At 49.4% G+C, this 25,011-nt stretch overlaps 2 protein-coding genes across 2 annotated transcripts in view; both read right to left on the bottom strand.

Moving 5' to 3' along the window:
• LOC142491846 (uncharacterized) overlaps window positions 1–7,048 on the bottom strand; it is a 32,255-nt gene extending 25,207 nt beyond the window's left edge. Inside the window, exons 1-2 of the mRNA XM_075594663.1 lie at window positions 6,983–7,048; window positions 4,916–6,926 (exon numbers count right to left, since the gene is read on the bottom strand). Coding sequence (XP_075450778.1) covers window positions 4,916–6,422 — 1,507 coding nt within the window. The 5' untranslated portion in view covers window positions 6,423–6,926; window positions 6,983–7,048. The remainder of the gene's footprint in view (window positions 1–4,915; window positions 6,927–6,982) is intronic.
• The window catches only part of GAREM2 (GRB2 associated regulator of MAPK1 subtype 2), a 131,946-nt gene that overhangs the window by 46,050 nt on the left and 60,885 nt on the right, over window positions 1–25,011 (bottom strand). The window contains exon 2 of the mRNA XM_075595345.1: window positions 23,618–23,758. Within this exon, the coding sequence (XP_075451460.1) occupies window positions 23,618–23,758 (141 nt within the window). The remainder of the gene's footprint in view (window positions 1–23,617; window positions 23,759–25,011) is intronic.

The raw sequence follows: 25,011 nt of genomic DNA, 5'->3' as shown, positions 1-25,011 counted from the left end.
TCCCTATCTAGGGCCTGTCCCTAAGCTCCACAAGCTATTAGGTGGCTCAGGACCTAACTGGGACCTTGGGGGCTGCTGGCCTATGCAGAGGGTCACTGACCCCTGCACCCACCTCTTACCCCTAGCTGGTCCGGATCATGAGTGCCTGCGTAGCTGCAAAACCCCGCGAAATGTATCCCCTTGCTAGCAGGGGAATCTGGCCTTCTGATTGGCTCCCTGGCGTCAGGTGTCTCTGCCCCTAAGCACCCTGGGGGCTGGCAGCCTATTCTCGCGCATGCGCGAGCTATCTGGGGCCTCCCGCGCTAGCGGCCTCCTGCGCATGCGCGAGCTCACTGTCATGGCGGCGCCCTGCTCTGCTAGCCGCCGGGCCGGTGGCAACGCGATCGCGGCCTTAGCGACGGCCCGATCGCGTCCCCGGCAACCGGCCTGCTCGCCGCTCGCGTCCCCGACAACCGGCCGCAACCACGCGCGCAACGGGGAAGAAGGGGTGAGTGCGCGAGGGGGACAAGGGAGGGGGCGAGTGCGCGAGGGGGACCTGGCTACATCCTCCCCCTGGTGAAACTCCAACGTCCCCGCTTGGACCACATAACTTACTACTATACACAACGTTATATAATAAAAATGCATCTGGTACGAATACAACTTAGCACATTGCATTAACTTTAAACAAGGTTACACAATTCTGTGAGCATCACAATCACGGATTGGATTTTGCTCCGAGACCACTGCTGAGCCTCATAATGGGGTGCCCCTATTTGATCATAGGTTACCCGAGTTGGAGGGTACCTGGCCCTTTGGCTCCTACGGAGTTGTTCTTCAGCAACTCCCTCTGGTGAGTAATAAGTACAGTCCTGAGGCTCAGCCTCTTCCCTTGAGGGGAGAAATGTCTCTGAACAGTCTCTGTTAGGCACAAAGCACGGGCTCTGTGGATCCAAAGGCTGGCCTGTTGGTGCCACCTTAGTAGGCATTGGCCTACGGGGCCCCTTACCCGTAGCTCCTCCGGGAGATGCCCCTTCTGTGGAATAGTCCCTTTGAGAGGGTCCCTCCATAGGGTCTTCAGGAGTTTCAGAGTGGGTCTCGTTATTTACAGTCTCTTGACCCACCTCTGATAGATCGGACTCACCGTTGAGCGGTGTGGCCTGTATTTCTTCTTCTTCGTCTCCCACTTGGGGGATAGGGAGGAGGTGATTACGATGCCAAACCTTTACCCGGCCGTCTGTGTCTTTAATGCGATAGACCGGGAGGCCGGGCATCTGTGACTCTACCTCATATACGCCATCTCTCCATCGGTCTGCCAGTTTATGTTTTCCGGGGACTCCCAAATTACGAAGTAACACAGCGTCCCCAGGACGTAACTCTCGATACTTGACTTTGTTGTCGTATCGTCTCTTATTGCCAGCATTCAGTTTAGCTGTAGACTTCTCAGCCTGTTGGTAAGCTCGCTGCAAACTGTCCTTTAGCCTTTGCACATACTTGAAATGGGTAGCATTGTGTATCCCATCCGTTGAGACTCGAAGACGCACATCCACGGGAAGTCTTGCCTCCCGCCCAAACATGAGGAAGTACGGGGAGAACCCAGTGGACTCATGGCGAGTACAGTTGTACGCGTGTACCAACGTTTCTACGTGACGACTCCATTCTGTTTTCTGCGTTCCCTTCAGAGTTCCAAGCATGTCCAGCAGGGTTCTGTTGAATCGTTCGGGCAAGGCATCTCCTTCGGGGTGGTACGGCGTCGTCCGGGATTTGGCGACATTCAGCATTTTAAGTAATTCTCGGATTAGAGTACTCTCAAAATCTCGCCCTTGGTCAGAGTGGAGTCGGTTTGGAAGACCGTAATGGACGAAGAACTTTTCCCATAGCACTTTCGCGACCGTGATAGCCTTCTGGTCTTTTGTGGGGAAGGCCTGGGCATATCGGGTGTAATGGTCCGTGATGACCAGCACGTTACCGATACCTCGGCTATCAGGTTCGATACATAAAAAGTCCATACACACCAAGTCCATTGGACCAGAACTCTTCAGATGGGCCATAGGAGCTGCTCTGGTAGGCAACGTCTTGCGTTGAACACACCGGACACAACGGCGGCAGTGTTGTTCCACCGCTTCCCGCATCTTGGGCCAGAAGAACCGGTCTCGGACTAGCCCAAAAGTCTTCTCTACACCGAGATGCCCGTGTTCATCGTGTAGGGACTTCAACACCAGGTATTGTAAGTTCTTAGGTAGGACTAGTTGTCTCCTATCCGGGTGGTTGTGGTATTGCACCACCCGATAGAGCAAGTCATTGTCGATTTCAAATTTGTCCCATTCTCGCATGAGCAAGGCCACCAAGTCATTGGGCGCACGTTTCAGAAGGGCTGAGTTCCTCTTTTCAACGGCGTGCCTGATGATGCTAGCAACCGGATCTCGAATTTGATAGTCTACCAGATCTTTCCACCGGAACACCTTGTCATGCGTGAGGTGCATCCCTTTTGGGTCGCAGTAGGCGGCGGGGACAGCCTGCGACTGGCATCCCAAGGAGTCGGCCACTCGTAACTCGGAGAAGGCCACTTGGTCATTAACTATGGCTGCAGTTTTACACATAGCCCGCACTCCGGGGCCGGGAAGTTCTTCCCATTCCTCGTCATCGGGGGTAGCGAGTAGTCCTGGCCTTCGGGAGAGGGCGTCCGCCCCAATATTCAATGGCCCCGGCTTATACTTCAAGGAGAAGCGGTAGTTACTGAGGGCGGCCTGCCATCTGTGGCCGGCTGCATCTAATTTGGCCGACGTATTGATGTACGTGAGGGGATTGTTATCCGTCCTTACCTCGAAGGTGACACCGTACAAGTAGTCGTGGAGCTTCTCGGTGATCGCCCACTTGAGAGCCAGAAACTCCAACTTGTGGACGGGGTATCTCTGCTCACTGGGTGTCAGACTGCGGCTGACGTAGGCTACAGGCCAAAGACCTTCGGGGTGCTTCTGATGCAGGACAGCACCCAGCCCATTGAGGCTGGCATCCACATGCAGGACATACGGTTGTTCTGGATCAGCATAGGCCAGCACTGGTGCTTCCGTCAGACTTTTCTTCAAGTTCAGGAAGGCCCGTTCACACTCAGGCGTCCACTTATCGCCAAACGGTTGCCGGGCCGACGTGGCCTTTCTCCCAGTATCTTCAGGGTATATCTTTAGCAAATTGTTCAGGGGTTTAGCTCGACTAGAGTACCCCTCCACGAACCGACGGTAGTACCCGCAGAAACCGAGGAAGGACCGCAGTTCCGTGACATTATCGGGACGTGGCCAGTTCACCACAGCTTCTACCTTGGCTGGATCAGTAGCAATCCCCTGGGCAGACACGATGTGTCCCACGTAGGTCACCGAGGTGTGACAAAACCTACACTTATCGAGTGATAGCTTCAACCCTTCTTGACCAAGACGATCTATCACCTTCAGCAGCCTCTCCTCGTGTTCTTCTAAGGTCCTCCCGAAGACAATAATGTCATCCAGGTAAACCAGACACTCCCGGGGAATCATGTCTCCGATAGTCTTTTCCATCAGTCTTTGGAACGTAGCAGGCGCCCCACATATACCTTGGGGCATACGGGTGAATTGATAGAATCCCAGGGGGCAGACGAAAGCTGTTTTTTCCTGGTCTTCCGGTGTCATGGGCACCTGATAGTATCCTGATCGGAGATCAAGAACGCTAAACCAGTGACTCCCATTCAGCGCATTCAGGATCTCTTCAATGCGCGGAAGGTTGTACTGATCCGGAATCGTGCGATTGTTCAGGGTTCGGTAGTCGATACACAGTCGTACGGACCCGTTCTTTTTCCGCACCACCACTATGGGCGACGCGTAAGGTCCTCGTGATTCCGTCACAATCCCAGCGGTTTCCATGTCTTGTATGGCGTTCCTCACATCGTCCACATCCCGAGGGGCAAGGCGACGAGAACGTTCCCGGAATGGAGTGGCATCACTCATCCGAATGGTATGTTGGGCACTGCGGCTGCACCCCACATCCATCTCGCTCGTGGAGAACACATGTCGTCGTTGCAGCAACTGGGTGGTCAACCGCTCCTTCCACTCTGTGGACAGCGTCGACTCACCGAAATTGAAGTCCAGATCGAGTATCCGCTCCTGCGCGGTCGCCGCCTTCACCTGAGGCGTGGCTCCCACCCGGCTGACCGGATATATGCATCCCAACTTCTGGTCGACATCAAACTCCATCGGAAAAGGGGAGAGATTCTGCACATACACGTGGCTTCGAATAGGGATCTTAGCTGTCCATTCCCTTACCTCGGGTAGTACTCTATAACCTCGCTGAACCTCTTCTTCTTCAGGCTCACTCTCCAGCGAGAACAGTTGGTCGTTCTGGTCTCGGTCAGGATAACAACACCAGACGGCCATCTTTTGCACTCCCCCTGGTAATATGGTCGTCAGTCCTCGTTGACGATTGTAGAGGTCCCCATGACGCTCCAAGGCATACACCCGATGGCACTCCTCTCGTAAGACGGGGTCTAGGAGCGAATCGGCCAGCGGCAGCTCGTTGGTCTCTTTCAAGTAAGCTCGAATTATAGCTTGCACTATGTCCGCATTGGTTCCCAAGATGATGGGGTATTTACAATGGTCGTGGGGCTCCGGGCATACCATGGCCGCTACCTGCATAGGGTGCTTCTTGCCGGTGTTCAGTTGGAGTATGTCCAGCTGGACCCTTGCAATCCCATCGATGGGGTAGTCTTCATTACTCAAGCCCCTAACCTTCATATGTTCGGCCGGCCTCAGCGGGCAGTGTTGAAGGTGCTGGTCATAGAACTTGCGATATATTATGGTCACTTGTGACCCGGTGTCCAATAGGGCCGAGGCGTATATCCCTTCTATTACCACGGGCACGATGGCCGCGGGGCCCACTTGACTGCAAGCTTCACCGGGGGAGGCGTCCTCACTGGGGCCAGCGTCAGCCGGAGAATCCGTGGTTCCCTGAGGGGTGTTCACCTCAGGCCCGACGGTCTGGGCTCGGCATACCATCGATCGGGCTGTGCTTCTTCGGTCGGGAGGTTTTTCTTCCGGTTGGTCCTCCTTCTCCGGACAATAGTACGAGATGTGGCCCTTCTTCCCGCAGTTGTAGCAAGATACCTCACGGCGGTCCGGACGATTCTTATACGTGGATGAGGACCGCTCAGAACTACGACTTTCCCGAACAGACGACTTGGGGGTCGTTTCCTCCTCTGGTGTGGAAGGTTTCTTACTCTTTGGGGCCGAGGGGGCCACAGGGTCATTCTTGGGGGTAGTTTTGGATTTCTTTGATTCATGGAAATGGCGCTGCACTTCATGGTCTCTTATGTAGTCCATTAGTTCCCCGTACTTAGGGGATACTGCTGCGATCGGGGCGGCCCGCATCATTATAGCTATGTTGTGATCAGGCAACGACCCCTTGAGTAGCTGTCTGAACCGGTATCGGTCTGCTTCGGCCGCGGAAATGATATGCTTGTCCAGGAGGGTGCCCAGGGACAGCTGTAGGTCACAAACGAAGGCAGATAAATCTTGTCCTTCACGTTGTCGGAGGGCTTTGAATTGAGCCAGTAGCTCATCTTCGTCGTCTTTTCTGGCAAAGGATTTAATTAGCATTTCCACTAGTTCCTGGGCAGTAACTTCTCCTTCCACGCTCCGGTGCGCTCGCACTAACCGAGCGGCGGGGCCTCGGAGGCACTCGACCAGTCTTTGTCTCTTGCTGGCTTCAGAACACGACCACTCCTCTATGATTTGAAGCGTATGGTCCCTCCATGCCTCGATCCCCTCTTCTCCGGTGGGCGTCGGCAGAATCCCAGAGAAGGCCTTGAGTTTCCGGTAGTTCTGTGCTTGCGTCGAAATGGTTACAGCTTCGGCTAGTTGGGAGACTATCGTGTTCACGTCAAGATTCCCACTAAGGGCCTGACTACGGCTCCCCGTTCCTATGCTAGGCATGGTTGGGGTCCCGCCAGACCGTTGATCAGGGTTGGGTGGGATGAGCGGGCTCCGTGCCCAGCTGGCGGTACCCCCTAATCCGCTTGGGGTGAAAGAGACCCTAGGGGGGTCCACTCGGTGAGGCGTACTGGTCACTCGTTGGCTCGGGTGTAATCCAGTACTAGTGGACGCTTCTTCAGGAGATTGAGAGTCAGCGTAGATCATGCGGCAGTCCTCTGCGGAGGGCTCGGGTAGGTTTAATACCTGGGGGGCCGTTTCTAAGCATATGTCACTCATGGTGTACAGGAGACAGGTGATCCCTTGGGCAGCAATATCCAGTTTATAGTCTATCACCCGGGCGGTGGCCAACCCCGGGCAACTTCTTACTTGTGTGCGCACTGTAGATAATTCTGTATCCATTGCTACCCCGGTCACTGCAACCGCACGTCTTGGGGATACTTGGTGCGCTAAGGCCCAGGCATGGACATCCTGCGGTGACGGCACGGACATGATAAAAATATGAATCGGGCAATTTAGAAAAAAAATTGGAACAGGGCACCCCAGGACTCGCTCTCAGCAGCGCCTCCAAATGTAACGGGTGTTCCCCCACCCACTCGCAGATAATACTGTGGAAGTGTAGGAACATGCAAAGTTACTCAGGTGTGGTGCATTACCTGTTGGCTCACAGGAGGGCTGAGCTTCCGCCTTGGGGAACCTGGGGTACATACATCTCATACATCTCTAGGTGCAACGCCTCCACCTGGGAGGGATCCCAACGGAGTGGGAGGAGGCCCTCACAGGAAACAACCACACAAAGCGAATGAATGTAAAACAGGACTGACTTTACTGCCTAGCAACATATATCAACACAAATCAACATGCGCCACGGCGGACGCTAACCACACTGGGTGTCACGGCGGACACTAACCACACCAGGCGTCACGGCGGACGCTACCACCTCTAGGCGTCACGGCGGACGCTACCACCTCTAGGCGTCACGGCGGACGCTACCACCTCTAGGCGTCACGGCGGACGCTACCACCTATAGGCATCACGGCGGACGCTACCACCCACAATGTGACCCCACCCTGTGTCCAGTAACCCCCACCCAAATGTCTCGTGCTCCCAGAGTCAAATACCACTGTACATGTGTGTGTGTGGCTGCGCAGCCACTATGTTTGGTGATAGGCCTGGTTGGTGCACGTGAGTTGCCGGTTACCTGCCCGGGCTCCAGCCACGGGTACCGCGATATCAATCCGCACGATCCGACGCTGTGCTCCACACCGCGTGGATTGAAAGTCCAGCGCGAACAATGTCTCTCCTTGTGTTAGAGTCTTTGGTGGTGTCCTGAGCCCAGAACCCACCTCGCAGGGCCGCACGGCTTCCGCTCTGTGTCCCTGACTACTTGATCAAATAATGGGGCAGTGTCCCTATCTAGGGCCTGTCCCTAAGCTCCACAAGCTATTAGGTGGCTCAGGACCTAACTGGGACCTTGGGGGCTGCTGGCCTATGCAGAGGGTCACTGACCCCTGCACCCACCTCTTACCCCTAGCTGGTCCGGATCATGAGTGCCTGCGTAGCTGCAAAACCCCGCGAAATGTATCCCCTTGCTAGCAGGGGAATCTGGCCTTCTGATTGGCTCCCTGGCGTCAGGTGTCTCTGCCCCTAAGCACCCTGGGGGCTGGCAGCCTATTCTCGCGCATGCGCGAGCTATCTGGGGCCTCCTGCGCATGCGCGAGCTCACTGTCATGGCGGCGCCCTGCTCTGCTAGCCGCCGGGCCGGTGGCAACGCGATCGCGGCCTTAGCGACGGCCCGATCGCGTCCCCGGCAACCGGCCTGCTCGCCGCTCGCGTCCCCGACAACCGGCCGCAACCACGCGCGCAACGGGGAAGAAGGGGTGAGTGCGCGAGGGGGACAAGGGAGGGGGCGAGTGCGCGAGGGGGACCTGGCTACATAACTATGTAACTATGTTAAGGTAACCAACATATGCTTCAGAGGCATCAGAACTCCTAACATCTGAAATCTCATTCATAAGTGAATTCATTGGTTGAAATTTTTGGCCTTCGACCTTCACAGCAATTTATGGACATTTGCTTATTATTGCTCCTATGGAGACAGCGATCCTCTGCCCTGTTATCCTCCTCCCTCCGTGCTCCTTCTCTTCTCCCAGTCCATTCACATACAGTATATACAAATAAAACAGTGAACCAAGCAGTTGTACGTTGCAAACCTTTCAGGAACCTTGCAGCTGTTTACTTCTTCAGCACTGCAGAAATCTTTGCTACGGCGAGCAAGTAATATGTTCAGAGCCCGGATTCAAAGGCTTCAATGTTCCTTTCTTCCTCCACCGCCCACCTACCCAACACTGCCCACGCAATCATTTTATGTGACAAAAGCAGAAGAAAAGCTTATCTCATGTGTTTTGCATTGTTAAGTAGAAGGGAACACCACTGGGTGATCAACATAGAAGACATTTCCCCCCCCCCATCTACGTGGAGAGGGGATGGTGGCTTCCCAGAATTATAGGTGTATACGGGTGTACTAAAACCGAACATGTACAATGTGCTCCCACAGCTTACAATATGATTTTCTAGCCCGAAAAATGTCGTTGGCCAAAGATCCCAATAGAAATAGCACTTCGGGGATCGATATTCTGCAAACCCACACATGTTACTTTCCTCACCTCGATAAAGATTGAATGAATGATGTATTACAGACGTGTTGTTGTTCAGGCAAATGAGATGCTCCCCAAACGTCACAAGCATCGATGTCGCGGGGCTGAGGGTATTATAAATCTATGCCAAGATAAATGGATAACAAAAGGCTGGCCAAACGGGAGCCCTCTTCCAGAGCGCGCAGGTTACATTATTTGCAAAAAAGGATAAAATATATATTTTTATTGATAAGATTTTTATTTTTACCTTTTATGTATGAGTACTATACTGATGATGCACATCAAGGTTGATTTGACCATTGTTGGCCATTTTTCTGTGATTGGTTAAATTAACTGTGGGCTTTTCTTCAGCCCTCCCATAACTATTCCTTATATGTGTTTAGCCCCACCCCTCTCGGGAATACTAGTTGGTATAAGGGGTTAACAGCCTTAATGGGTTAACTGTGTGGGATCCCTCAGGTTACTCCCCTCCCCATCATGTGATGCAGGATGACTGTGCAGAAAGGGATACCTCCTCATTTGTATGTCTGGTGACCACTGATGTCACTATAGGGAGATAGATGGGTATATATAGCTCCTCCCTATGTTCTGGAAATAGGTTCCTGAGAGTTCAGACTGAAGCCTCACTGTGAGTCCTGTAAATAGGTTGGTGTGCATAGTTATGTGTATTAAGGATGTCCTGTCACCATGTATTGTTTTCAGTTAAGGAACGTGCCCTACATAGTTAGTGTCCATAGTAATGGCCCAAGATTATTCTCATGCAGAAAGAGGAGTAAGCATGTGCTCAGCAGAAGTTCCCAGTGCATTAGTTCTGGAGCATATTTGGATCGGCCACACCGTAAAGTCCTCAGTAGCCACCGGATCCGATAGGTATAGACTGAGTGCCATAAAACGAAACAGGACAGCGATCCCAGAAAATAGTGTGTGTCCCCCAATATCATGGGTCCACCTGAGATAGGGAGGATGCAGAAGCTATGTAGGGGAAACAAGCATAAGTACCTCCCCAGCATAGGAGTGAGAATCACCAGGGGAAGAAGCAGAGGAACCATATTGTTTGACACCAGTAAATGTCTGAAGTGAAGTCTGTCCTTGCATGACGAGCATTATGAATGGATATGAATAAAGTTCTTGTTTGTATTATAGAAGTTCCTGGCGCCCATCCTTATTCTATCTGCATATCCACGCCCGGCCTGCACCCACCCAGCACCCTGACCAGGTACGAGAGACTGAGCACTGCCATGTATATATCCAACTCAATGCAAACTCCTTCAGAGCCGGGCAGGGGGGCTTACATGTGCTAAGCTCGGTCCCCATAGAATCTCTCTCTCACCATCACCCACAAAGAGCAGAAAAAGATTTCCCCAATGTTTTGCTTGTTGCATATCAATTTATCAAATGCTCTCAGCCAGTGTTTGGAAAAGTCTGCATTCCTTTTGCCGCCTTTTTTTTGAAGAGAGAATATGCCAAAAATATCCACCTTTTGTTAAACCTGGCTTTATGAAACACAAAGCCTGCAACCCATTCAGAGACAGTCTTTCAATCCTTTTGGGCTCTTAGGACAGAGGTGGTTATTGGCCCTGCACTGTGAATCAGGGAACAGTATTTTCCTTATACCGTGTGTTATTTATCATAGTCTCCTCGCTACTAAAATGGAGCAAAACCAGCACCAAATGTATCGAAGAAGAGAAATCCCATTCACATCAGTGGGAGTTTTTTTTCACCCACAGTATATTACCACACCCAGAATCCTTTGCCTCTTACGCACACATTGGTTTGTGCTGCAGACTACGTGGGTGCATGACAATGAAGGATTGTACATTCTCAATGACTTGAGTCCATTATACCAATGTTGTGCCTGGTTCCCCCAGTAACCTGAAATACTTCTATATCTCACTGGCATTGCCAATTGCAAAGCAGCGTGTTGTAGAGCAGCGGTGGCCAACTCCAGTCCTCAAGGGACCCCAACTGGTGATGTTTTAAGGATATCAGGCAGAGCCACTGATTGAGCCACCTGTGCTGAAGCAGGGATATCCTGAAAACCTCACCTGTTGGTGTCCCTTGAGGACTGAAGTTGGCCGCTCCTGTTGTAGAGCCTCTCAGCAGTGGAGGGCCATGGAGGAGTTTAGATGATGATTACCACTCTTCACATAGCCTCTATGTTATACTATCTGCTGGTATCTCATGCTGATAATAGCAGGACATTGCTCTCAGTTCACAGACATGGTTAAGCATGTACAGTAAGCGGCTTATCAATGGCCGAGTGGGAGGAAGGAGTTAAACAGAAGGTGACTACATTTGATTTTACCCAGCATGCCAGAGTAAAGTCAATCCCATTTCTACTGCCTTTAACCAGTAAAGCCAGCCAGCTACTATTGATCGTGCCTTGTTTCATCATTGATTTGCCCTATCACAGCTTCTAGAGGTCACAATGGTCCATTTACAGAGAGAGCCAATCTGACGGTGCAGTCTGCCCACAGCCAGTGGGGGATGGGGGGCTGGTTACATGGTCCTTGGGTGGCGGGAGGTGGGAAGTACCAAGGGAACTCTGGGCCAGTAGGTGTATATTCCAATGTGGTTCCAAGATGTGACCGCTACTCTGGAACGTCTGTGTTCATTCTGTATTGCCATTCTACCGCCTTCTAGATCATTTACCGAACATCTCACAGAGAGTTTTTATAGTCCAGGTAAACTGACATAGTATATATATATATATATATATATATATATATATATATATATATATACACAGAGATAGATTGATAGAAAAAAATATTTATCTTTATATGTTATATGCATATTTAGAGCTTAACTCACAGATGCAGTATGTGCTACAGATACAGTGATTTCTGTCATGAGGCCTTTCACGCTTTGAAACGACACAATAATAGCATTATAAATAAAAGGTGAGCGCTTTCCCCTTCTTGCAGCTCCGAAACATGTTGCCAAGTGGCAATGCTGCTTTAAAAAGGATGCCCATGTTTACTAAATGGGGCCAAGCAAGAAGGCACATTATGATCCGTGCCGGTGAATTGGCCACGTGGAGCTTTTGCACTAGTTAGTGAACGTGGCCTGATGTGATGTGCAGCCGGAGAGTCCGTGGGCTACATCCTTTGGTGCCATTTGTCCTGTTATTTATAGGGTAACACAGGGCACGTTATCTCTGCACTTGCACATCCGCTGCTTCTGTCTGATTAAGAAGCCTGAGATGTTTTGAAGGATTGTAACATCAATTTATCTGCTGGTCCAATGACCATACTCTACCCACTCCTGCTCCCTCCTATCTGCAGGATGTCTAGAAGAGGCAATTAGGCTACTCAAGTACTATTACAGCCCATATGTTCCCACAGTCAGCATGCAGCAGTGCCTGTGCACAGCTGGCTAAGCTAATTCACATATCCAAACAGATAATGATTTATTTATCAACGGCTCAATCACGATGGATGGGCTGGATGTGTTAAAAGCCCATACTTTATTCAAGTCTTCGTACACTCCAACAGATGGGCTTATTAAAGTAACTACTAAAACCAGCATTTGCAGGACGAATACTCTAACATCAGCACAGCAGAGTACTTTGCATTGATTCGATTAGTTTGTGTGTCATCTGCTTCTCCGAGAGGTTTTCTTGAGCAATAACTGAGCTAGAGCAGGGGCCCACCAACAGGTCAGGTTTGAAGGATATCCCTGTTTCAACACAAGTGGCTCAATCAGTGGCTCGGTCAAAGACTGAGTCACCTGTGCTGAAGCAGGTTTTGATTTATCCACCTGTGCTGAAGCAGGGACTGATTGAGCCATCGGTGCTAAAGCAGGGACTGATTGAGGCACCTGTGCTGAAGCAGGGATATCCTGCAAACATGACCTGTTGATGCCCCTTGAGGACTGGAGCTGGCCGCCCTCATTTCCCACAGAGGTCATGTGTTTCAGTTTCTTCATTTCCGTGTGTTGTTTTTCTCCGTTTGGTAAGTTGATTCGAACTGTCCCGTTTGTGATCATTTCAACTTGGTAAGTCGGCAAAAAATGGTCAAATTTGTGTTAAATTTGCACACGCAAAAGAGCAAATTGTTTTCCAAGGGAATGGACACCAATGGATCCGGGAAATGCCACATTTCCAACACAGGGCATGGGACTTTAGCTTAAACCGGCGTTTTAGTGCTCGAATCGGTAATGTTGACATTACCAGCTTCCCGATGAGGACCTTCTTTGTCCATCCCGAGATTACCAAAGCGCAGGGGGATTTAGCTCCGGCACTGGGACGTTCCAACATTTAACCCCTTTAGTAACCGATGACGTTGAGGGAACCTCAGAAGTTGCAGGCATTGTATAGTCATTGTATAGGCTCCACATCATTTTTAGTCATTTCTAATGGAGACCACAGCCACGACCAGAACAGGAGAGTTTCCACTGCTGTTCCCGAAATCATAGCCCTGGGGTGCACTCCCCCCCCTGCTCGCGCCCCTCTCCTTACCATGTCTCCGGCATCAAATGACTCGGCGGGGGTCACGTGACGTCACGTTGCCATGGTAACGTGACCCCGCTGCGTCATTTGACGCCGCTTTGCCATGGCGACGCGTCGCCGGAGACAAGGTAAGTGAAGTTACAGAGGCTTCGCCCGATCCCCCGGCATTTAATTTAAATAACTTGGGGAAGAGCGCGGGGCCTCTGCAACCGCCGCGCTCCGCCTGAAAAATCTCACACACCCCAGTTTGCACACCCCTATCATAGAGTATCAGATCTATGGTATTGTTACACTAGTCATCTGATGTCCCTCTAGCCTGAATATTCTTGGCAACAGTGGAGTTAAGTAGGTACAGGGGGTTCAAAAATGGTAAAGAAAGCGAAAACAAAAGAACCTTATTATTATTAATATTATGATTAAATTGATGCTTTAACTTTTAGGGCATTCAGGGAATGTCCATTGCATTTTTCTCTTTCTCTAGGGGAGGGCACATTATGTGATTGGAATGGACGTGGAGGTGGCTTCACTTCTGTTCTCGTCTCTGGTAGCCGCTCATAATCACGTCATCTCTTCCCCAAGTTGCTGGTGCCGCTGACCTTCTGGCATCAAGAGGGTTAGTTAACTGATTCACTTTCAGACTTACTAGACCTTCATAAGTAATTTCAATGAACCCCCCGGGTAACAAAGAAGACATAACTGAGTCTATTTACTGAAGTCTCCCGGAAAAATCATCTCCAAAATTGGATCTAATTCCTTTCATTTGATCAACCTGCTGATGTTGTAATAGTTTAGCAATAAAGAGGCTGAAATAGATCGTTTATATGAACCCTTTGGGTGCCCCAAGACATTCCACAGATCATAAGGGTCCACACTTGGGGGCCCTATGGCATATGGACTACATCATGCATTCAATGCTCGTTTTCTTGGGGGGGAGATCGCGTGGTCGCGATCGGAATGTAAACAGAGTAACCCTCCACTTTCGTTCATGTCCTGGCGGGTCCTGCCCGAGATCACCTGAGCAATCACGCGGTTTGGTGCAGGAAGACCTTTGGCATCTACTGTAGATGCCGCCGGTCTTCCGGCTCTCAAATGGTCAATGGTCGGTGCATCTTTTGCCATGAGTATTGCTAACACTCCTCATCTTCTGGAAACATTAGGCCACGCGAATTATTCAAATTTGCACTGATTTAGCCTTTGCTGATGGAAATGTAATGAATTAGCATTCTTTCCTTGAGCACGTGGTGGTTTATGCATGAAGACTGTAGCAGGGACATACAGATAGTTAGTGGTTGCGGCCACGCATGAAAAGACAAAAAAAAAGGTGTCTCTTCAAAATGTGGACAGCGCCATTGCGCCCCGTCGCGCGCTCTAGGGGCGGCCGCATGGGGATTATAACACTTGTGTATGTCGCGCGCGCACCATCGCGCGGAGTATAATCTCAGACTTACGATCACAGTGTACTCATTTCAGTGACATGTTAAGGGGTTACATTTTGATGAATGATGCATTAAAAATAAATAAATCTGACACCTGCAAGAATTCATAAATGTTTTTTTTTAAGTTTGTTTGTATTTTTTCAAAAGTTGTCGGTCACCTCCGGTACATATAGCTAATTAACGGATAATTTGGAACCTTAAAAAACCTTAGCCTTTCTCACAAGTTTCATATACAGCTCAACCCCCTTATAACGCTGTGCTTGGGGTCCAAAGAGTCACATCGCGCTATAAGCAGATCGCGTTAGAAATAAAGTACAATTGTATGCATTGTACAATAAAGTATTTAAAACACCAATAATCGTGTTGTAAAGTATTCATAAATACGCAAATTGGGAGCCACGCTTGCATCGCGTTATAAGCGGATTCGCCATGTAACGGATCGCGTTATAACGGGGTTGAGCTGTATATATAATGTACCTTATGTACCTCTCAGCCTTCGAAAACCTCTGTCTTCTTGGAGAACCTATGATATAAAAGCCTGAAATCTTTTATATATTATATATACACACATACACACACATACACACACATACACACACATTCTTTCTTTCTTTCTTTGTCTCTCTTCCTTCTTCCCCTTTACCTGCCCGTGCACTCAGCCGGCCTCCACCCCCTCGGGATCGGGTATGCAATCGTTCAGCCTATTATTTGTCATCCTTCCTTCCGGAGTAAATATTGGATTTCTCACTGAGCTCACATCCTTTTCTAAACACTAGACACATTCACTTTGCTTTCCCGGAACACGTGGCTTCCTCCGGCCGCCGCAGCGCTGTGGAGAAGCAGCGACGCTGCTGACTGCAGGCGCGGGGACATTGGATCTTAATGGGCACATTCTGGGAGTGCAGGCTGCGGGCAGAGTGCCAGCAACAAGGCAAGCCTTGGCAGCGTGCCCTCCATGGTCTCACGTTCATTCACATCCCTCTGTATTGCAAAAAAAGATGGACCTTTTTTTGCCATCTTTTTTGCAATCCATTCCCTTGGAGGGACTTGGAAGTCCCTCTGTCAGGAATCCGGCAGCGGGACAGAGTACCACCCGGTCGTGATCATCACCAGAGATCAGAAACCATGCGGTTGCGATTACCCTCAGAGACGTAACAGGTGTACGGCAATATCTGTATGTACAGTACACACTTTTGTCACTTTCAGAGTTATTGATATTTGTATTTTTTGGATGTTATATGAGGAGTAGGGTGTTAGCGCTTCTTTTTTCTTACAGCCCTCTGTATACCTACTGTAGGTGTCTACAAAATATCACACATTATATTGCAGACCTGTAAACTCTCACTGACTTTCTCAATGTTTCAGTAGACGTATAGGTCCTGGAGAAATGCAGATTCACTGCAGGTTCTGATACCTTTTAGTGCTCGTCTCATGAATTTCTAGCATTTGGAGCTTTCAAAACCTCATAGGTCTCTTCTTCCAGCAGACGACACTCGTACAGTACAGTTGGAGAAGAAACATATTGGATTTGGACAGCTCTGTACACTATAAATTCATCATCCCTAATGTTGCTCACCTACTAGGTCTGGACTACAGCAAATGTACTGATATTCTCACACATTTCTCACTGCTCGCACCAGTATTCTCAGACTTCAATGGGGTCTCAGTGATAAGATTGAACTCAATCACTTTAAAATGTTAGAACCCCGAAATCTCACTGATCTGGTCCTTAGAGGTTGACAGCAGTGGCATAACTACATTTTTTGGGGCCCCCTTCAAAACATTTTTAAAGGCCCCCCTCTGTCACTCTTCCCCCTCCTCTCTAACTCCCCCCCCCCCGCACGCTTTCTCCTCCCTCCTCTCTAAGGCCGGGGCCAAAGATGGTTCAGCAGATCGGAGGCGCGCTGACGCTGAGGCTCGCCTGCTGAAGTCAGCGCGATTCCATGGACTTGCAGGCGAGCCAGCGTGCGCGAAGGGAGCCGGGGGGAGGTGGTTGGAGGCGGGGCAGTGACATCGCTGGGCTAATCGCCCGCGACGCACTGACGTCAATGTCACGGCGCCGACGTCACGGCGCCGTGACGTTGACGCTGCTTCAGGCTGATTGGATGTTTTCAGCCGACAGCGCGCTGAAAAACAGCTTGGCTGTCGGCTGAAAATTCCAACGCCTCAGCACGCCTGCGGACGCTCGCGTGAGCCCCCTCTCAAGGCACCCTCATTGAGGATGCAGGGGCTCAGCGCGGAGCGTCCGCACGGCTCAGCGCTGCTTGTCCTTCTATGGACGCAGCCTAAGGCTGCGTCCCCACTAGCGCTGAGCTCACTAAGCGGGCGGCACTTGGCGAGGTGACTTGCATACATATATATATGCAAGTCCCTACTCACGCGATGCGCACGTGCGTATGCGCGGGCACACACACTCACCGGCGCTCAAGTAAACAAATTATTCAAACTTTCTAGAGCGCTCAGCTTCCTCTGCAGCGTCCCCCCTCCCCCCACGAGCGCTTGCGAAAATTTTAAGGACACTTGGCGCTCATGCTTGGAGAGCTCTCCAAGCATGAGAACGCTCAGCACCAGCGGGGACAAAGCCTTACTCTCTCTTACTCTCTCCCACTCCTCCTCTCCAACTATTCCCTTCTCTCTAACTTTACCTTCTCTATATCTCTCCCACCCTTCTCCCTAACTTCACCACCCTTCTCTCCCTTCCTCTCTCACTCTCCTCTCTAACTTACTCACTCTCCCTCCTCTCTAACTCTCACACTCTTCACCCCTCCTCTCACTCTCAATTTCCTCTCCAATTCAATTCCCCCCTTCCTCTCACACTCAGTCCCCCTCTCTTACCTTACCTTGCGGGAAAATGTGTGTGTGGGGGGGGGGGTGAGTCATCGGATCCCGCGTCGGTGGGAGGCTGGGGCTACGTGGGCGCATGCAGTAGTTGAGCCCAATCTCTGGGTGGGCCTAGCTATTGCCGCCGACCATGACACGGGCACGCTGGCAGTTGGGGAGGCTTGGTGTAAGGGCCCCGCAGCAAACAAGGGCCACGGAAGCCGACCTCGAGTGCCAGCCCACCGGCCTCCCCCCCTCTCCCCGCATTGCAGAGTTTTGCAGTAGTGTAGTTACACCCCTGGTTCACATCTTTGTATATGAATGCACATGTACGTTTCTGCGTGTTACAGACCCTTTACAGCGCTGCATACTCCCTGTTCTGTTAGAGCAGGGGTGGGGACCGTCAGGCCCGAGGGCCGTATAAGGCCCCCGAAATCATTTGGTCTGGCCCTGCTAAGGCAACTGCTATAACCGGGTCACGCTAATTTAAAAAAAAATGGCTGCCGCGCGCCCGATCGGGAGGAGGTGGTGTGAGGCGCCGGCAGCCCTACACGATCCCCAGCAGCCACCGTACTTCCCCCCGCACTTCCCCAGCAGTTCCCCCCGCACTTACCTCAGCAGCCGCCCTACACGATCCCCCCAGCAGCAACTACCAGAGGTAGGGGGGAGGGGATCTGTGTGCCTGCATGGCTGCTTTGTGCCTGCCTGCCTGCCTGTGTGCCTGCCTGTCTGTGTCTGTGTGGCCCGCGAACGATGTTATAAATATCCAAATGGCCCTTGGCAGAAAAAAGGTTCCCCACCCCTGTGTTAGAGATACAAATATTACTGTGCGTAGTAATAACTGTTCCCAGCTAAGCAGCCCTGTGCACTAAAACAACACCTCACTTAATAGCCGTCTGCATCCCACAGAGAAGATTGCACATGAGACAGCTCACAGCAGTGCAAGGAAAGAGCAGCCCCCCGCAAAGTCCCACGAGCCTGAGACACTGCATGGAAACCAATGCTGCAGGGCTGAGAACGTGGCACCTGACCGACACGTAATCTGCAATGTGGCATCAGAACAATGGAGCCTGGCAACGTCCTAGTTACTGCGTCCGTGGGGATGAGACGCTGTGCGCGTCTCAGAGTAATACAACATTATGAATGAAGTTGGTAAAGGAGGTTAACACGTTCCTCACACTGCCCCTTCCCTCTCGGCCCCGTAGCCTCGCAGGCGGCTCAGGCCTGGCCAGCCCCCACCTGCCGGGATACATTTCCCATCATTTATTCATTAGCGTGAATCATGTCCCAGTGGAGCACTCTGAAAGGGCTCGTTAAATCCCTACTCAATGGGAATGATCTCAGATCCCTTAAAATATCACCGCAGCCATAAGCCGCCCCCCGGACAGTCTGGGAGAGGGGTGTAAGAATCCCGACCCTTTCATCCGCATCACACTTATACGTGGCCTGAGCTTACCTCCTTACCTCATATATCTGCCCAGGGCAGCTCAGTCCGGAGTAGCTTAGTGGTAACGTCACTGCCTTTAATGTGGGTGTCAGATATAACCTTGGGCTTTACACCTTACCTCCCTTTGCCGCAGGTTGTGCGCTCGCTCTGCGGCGCAGAGACTCACTGAGCCGGAAACATTCTATGCACAGCACTGCGTACACTGTAGTGTAAGAGAAGAATGTGTGTATTACTGTATGCATGCTGAGCATTGCACTATAACTGGGGGCACAGGATGACGGACCAAAGTAACTCAATCATAGTGGCATGTTTAAAAGGTTAAATGTAGCTAATCGACATGTATTTTTAATTGTTTATTTTGTATTTTTGGGGGTCTATGTATCACAGCAAAGGGCATATCAGCTCTGACCTCTCGCTATGCCCCTGCTCGTCTCCTGCGCTCTACCCATCACTGTCTCCACTCCACCCCTTTCACCTCTACAGCTCTCTCACCTTAAACCTTTTCCCTCACTGCCCCTTACCTGTGGAACTCCCTCATACTCCGTATAGGACAAGCACCCTCTCTCCCCATCTTTAATTGAAACCTTAAAACTCACCTCTTAAATTAAGTGCTTCAAGAGCCCAGACTAATCACTACTGTCCCACACCCACAGTGATTCCTACCAAGCACTGCCATCTACTGCACTTCTTCCCTCACCTGCTGTCTCTGTAACTCTCCCATCATGTCACTTAGATTGCAAGCTCTGCGGGGCAGGGATTTCCTTCCCTATTCTTTGATTTAGTTTGTTGCAACAATTGTATTATAATTCCCTGTACTGTATTGTTTCTCTTGTAAAGCGCTGAGAACATTGTGGGCGCTATATGATTAAAGATATACCTACATTTTTATCATGCCCCTATGTATCAAAGCATTTTGTGCCGATTAGAAGCCATTGCGGAGGAGTTACATGGTGCATGTATTATATAAGATGAGTCCCATTCTGCGTCTCCGCGCAAAAAGATCCTTCATACCTGAAGTGGCGTAAGTCTAAAATGATGCATCAGATGTAGGACACTGCTCAGTACATATGATGAAACTCGGCGCCAGTGCGTTGAAACAAACTGTTCTCTATGTGGATACCGGTACATAAAACCCACAACGTTTCCATGATAAACAAATGCCTTGGAATCATTTCTGGGCAATCTGATTCCAATGGTTTAAGACTTGTCAATCCCTAAATTTAAATGTATAATTCTGCAAAAAAGGAGCAACAAGATCAAAGAAAGACAGTGCACATTAATACAAATATATGTGTAGCCCCCCAGTGGGATTACTATTGTACACTGAAGGGGTTAATAGGGAATGAACAGATTAATGTACAGAAAAGCCCCAACTAAATGTAACTAATTCCATGTAACTTATTCCATGGAGCTAATTCTATGTTGCCAAAGTAACTCATGTGAGGTGCCTGGCCACTCCTTAGTCCCAGAACCTGCTAGAATAGTCACCTGACATGTACACTGTAAATTCTGATAGGCTAAGGGTGTCTGTACCATACCCAGTTACAGTGCAGGATAGTGACATCACACAGGGGTATCGAAGGAGACGCAGAAGCTTCCAGACCTCAGCCTCCTAGGGGACACCAGAGGAGAGGACTCTCACTGGCTTAAGTGTCTGGTGTTAATGGCATGTCTTTAATGTGCAACGTTCTGTGAAGAAGAAGTATGGTCACCTTCTATTGTTTTTACAGTTAGGGAAGAGTGTCCCTTATCTAGTAAAGGGCTGCTACAATAATCACAATGCTCGAGAAGGAAGATCTTTCTGTTCTGGACCAAGCACACCCTGATAGATGCGTAGGGACAGGCAGGTTAACTCAATCCCATATATCAAGGGAACCCTCTCACTCGCTGAAGTGTTTATTTGGGGCAATAACATACAAATAAAACGGGGAGGGGGGGGGAAAGTACTGAGGGAACACTGGGACATGAGAGAAATGGCGGGGAAGGGGAGCTATGAGGAAAGTGGGCTAAATGCAGGATATAGTGACAGGTGAAAAACAGTCACTTTACCAGGATAGGAGAGATGGCTGCTCAGGATGGCTGCTGGTACTAAGAGACCGCATGCTTGTCTGGGCTGATGGGAAATTAACTGGGACAATAACCCCTGGCAAAGGGAGGGAGAGCAGTCCATCCTGGTAAAAGGCAGGGTGGTTTCCAAGGCAACTGGCTGAAGCCAAGAAACCCACAAGGGATCGCAACATTGTTGCAACAGCGAGGCTGATGAGTGCTGGCAGCCTGAAGCCAGGGAAATAACACTATCCTGTTCCAGGACACTTTCCTTCATGGAGGACATGCGTGACATTTCAAGGTAAAGGATCCCCAAAACAGGGTTCCAGGGGAGTGTTACAGCTAGAGTTGCTCTAACCCCAACCCTATGCACATCAGGCTGCCAAAGGAAGGACCTCTAGAGCAGTGTAAGGCCGCGCTTATAGTGCTGGCGACGTTACGTCGCCCGAAAACAAATGCATTGTCGCCGCCACGTGCACTTATAGTAAGCGCAACGACGACAAGGCAACGCACTTTTTGGAAGCCGGGAATATTTGATTTTTCAGGGGCTGTCGCCTCATGTGACAGCCCCTGAACCAATCAAAGCCCTGGTCGCCCGCGACGCCGCCGCAAAGCGAAATACAACTTTCGCTGACGGCAACGGGTGATGTCACGCATGGCCGTCGCGGGCACTGTACGCGCGGCCTTAGGATGATAGGTAGATGGGAACCTCGATAAAAGTACACCCCTATACAGAGTCTTGGATGGTACCAGGGAGGGGCTCCAGTTCACTGGAGCCAGCGATAACAAGTTCCCCTTAACAATGGGCAAGGGAAGGTGACAAAGTCATGTGTACCTCCAAGCAGTGACGCAGTACAATGTGGGGCTCAGATAGTCCAATATGATTTCTTTGCTCAGATACTGTAGTCCAATATGATTTCTTTGCTCAAATATTCCAATATGATTTGCTCAGATAGTCCAATATGATTTGATAAAGTGCCCTGCACAAAACGCGTAGGCGCGTTCGTGAAGCCCTGTTATGGCAGTAGCTTGCTAATAAATTGATCTGTCTATTTCGGAGTTTGCCTGGGATTTTTTCTTATGTTCTCCTATCCTGCCCTGGATGTCACTGGATTGTGCTCGGCCTACCTACTCTGCTTATGTACCTCCAAGCAGAACTATCTGAGTTCCCAGGGAAGAGGAATGTATGAAGTATGTCTTGTCAAATAAAGTAACCTCTTGTCAAATAAAGTCCCTGGCGCCCTTCTAACATAAACTTACAATACCAGCCTGCCGGGACGCCAGCACCCTGAGAAAAAGGTATGAGTCTAAGCACTAACATCTGCACCAAACCTACTCCACCTCACTTAGTTGTAACCCTCCTTAGTGGGAACATATGCTAACGGAAAATAATCATATATTTTACTAAAACAGCAATAGAAAAAGGCATAAATATAAAATAAACAAAAATACTGCCCAGATTAGGAGAGACAGATCCCCTGCATGTATAACATTTTGGGGGAACACCACCTGAAAAAAAGGGGGGGGGGATATACATGTGGTCCATTGTAAAATATTTCATATATTTGATAAATGCTGAACCTATATCTAAAAAAAATCAGCTTATAATAGCAATAGAAAATGCACAGAAGAGGAAGGAACTTCCTCAAAGTATTTGGGGACCATGGAAGGTCCAGGGACCACAGATTAAGATACTGTTTTAAACTATATTTCTAGCATGCTAGCCCTGCACCTAATAGTCAGCCTTTAGTAGTGATAGGGAATGCAAACACTGCAGGAAAGAGATGCCTGAAGGGAATTCGGAAAGTCTTCGGGGACCCCCAGTAAAGTCTTCAGGGACCAAAGCTTGGTTACTCCGAAACATGGTGTGAGTTCCAGAGAAGAGGATTGGGAACTCCTGCTCTAAGACAAGCAACTTCAATAAGGGAAACTGCTGTCCTTCTCCTTTCCCCAACGGAAATACTCCCGGGCAAAGCTCACAAAGGAGTTTTATGATTTGTTTTACTATTTCCCAGCTTGAACGTCTAATGACTTGGACGACTGGCATGCTGACTGCCTCAAAAGGTTGTAATTAATATGTCACCCGAGCCCGGAGGTTCCTAGAGAAAACAATGATTTTGTCACTGTGTGGTTTTCCCACCAGTAGTAGCTGAGTGATCACGATCTGCAGATCTCAGCTATTACTGCCAGGGAAAGAATAATAAGGTCAAATGAGTCAAGATCAAGAGGCTATATATCAAAAAGCAGGGAAAGGGACAATTAGAGGGAGTGGGGAGGGAGCGGGGGGGGGATATTATTAGGGCTATTGTTTATCCCAGTGGATAAATGTCTTTTCTACAGGGTGTCCACTCGAAAAGAGGCACGGGACCATCGTATTGGAATGACACTGTTCCAACTATTCACTAAGACATAAATGATCAACTACATTGACAATACTGCCAACTGCATATTAAAAAACACTACCAACTCATAATAGGGCCTCTTGTGGTGCAAAATCCAAAACTAAGCTTTAATTTCAACACAAATACAAGTCGTAAGCAGGAATCGATGTACATGTATTCTTGTCTACTTTCTGGTCAAGTTACCTACCTGCAGTAACCATCTTGCCCTTTGTACGAATGCAGTCCTATATGTGGTGAACACCTAAATCCATCCTTTTCTCATGTGTTTATTCTCAATAGCAAGAGCTTCACCCACCCAAATAATTTGAGGATCAAGAAGGGGAAATAACAGGACTTGCCCAACACGGGGAACCCCATTTGGTGTTCTACTCCCTTTGCCTCTCTAAAAGAAGGCATAAGAGTTCACTTTACCAACCTCTTCCGTACCTGGATACTGGAGTGGAATGTCTACCTTCGGCCCGGTCACGTAATGTCCCTCCTCCAGGCTGTGGGCTGTCACTGTGGTCCACTGTCGGCAGGAATGAATCAGGATGATGTCCTGGTCAATCACTCCTTCCACGTACTCCCCTGTGAACAGAAAACTTTTATGTTACAACTTTTCTCCTTTTCCTGTACAACGCGGCAACACCAGATTTGGTGCCTTAGGCTCAGGGAGGGGAAGCGACTTTAATAAAGTAACAAGTGACATAAATGAATCCCATACGGAGGAAGGGGTAGATCTTTGAGTTTCTGTTTAGCACAGTACATAGAAACATTGCATTTGACGGCAGATAAGAACAACTCGGCCCGACTTATCTGCCCATTCTCCTACCTGCTTTATAACCTTAGACCCTATTTGATCCCTGGCTTTAGGATTTAACCATATGTCTATCCCAAGCATGTTTGAAATCTCTTACTGTACTATCCTCTACCACCTCTGCTGGTGGGCTATTCCACTAATCCACTGCCTTTTCCATGAATAAGTACTTGGTCACATTTCCCATGAGGCTCCCCCTCCAGCGTCAGAGAACGACCTCTTGTTCTAGGACTTCTCTTTCTCTGAAACATGCTTCCGTCCTGCCCTTTGTTAAACCTCTTTATGTATGTGAGATCTTTCACTGTTGGAAAGCACTCTACTGCAACTGCATTCCTCCTTATTACTCACGTGTTTGTAGGCAATGTTTATCTCTTTCATTCACACAGACCTCTCCGCACACACATTGTTCTGCAATTTCAAGGAAAGAGTTTCACCATCCATTATATAACGCTTTGCTATATGAAAAGTGGGGCACAGTGCCTGAACTCAAGAGATTGTATACATGCTAAGCATTAGGGCAAAGCTCTGTTAATCTCATACAGTACATGTGATTTAAATAAACTTTCAGTACAACAATGCTCCCTCACTTCCCCATGTTCCTCTGTTCAACAGACTTTTAAAAAAAAGAACATACTTGAACAAGCAAAGTGGGAACTGCGTGATCCAGCAAAGACAAACGGCTAGTGATGAGAACTTTGGACAACAAAGTAGAGGAACCTTGGTTCTCAAATAGCAAAGTAATTGCTCGCAGTAACTCCTAATACCATTGCACCCACTGATACAAAGGTGGAGCAGGCTTGTTATTCCCTTTTGGTGGGATCTGTTGGGATATCTTGCACCAAATACCATGGAAACGAAGTGATATTCTTCGTTATGAGGCACGTTGTGTCATCTGGGGGAACAATGAAGCCTGCTACAGCTATAATACCAAGATGCACATACAGTACTGGGAAACTGTGCGCGTACCAAATCATATAATTTAGCCAAACGTATGAGTTTCAGCCGTTTTGCACATTTCTAGATT

Source organism: Ascaphus truei, chromosome 4 (assembly GCF_040206685.1).
Source record: "Ascaphus truei isolate aAscTru1 chromosome 4, aAscTru1.hap1, whole genome shotgun sequence".
Classification (NCBI taxonomy): domain Eukaryota; kingdom Metazoa; phylum Chordata; class Amphibia; order Anura; family Ascaphidae; genus Ascaphus; species Ascaphus truei.
Note: the sequence above shows the minus strand (reverse complement) of the source record. Positions and strands in the feature narration are given on the sequence as shown.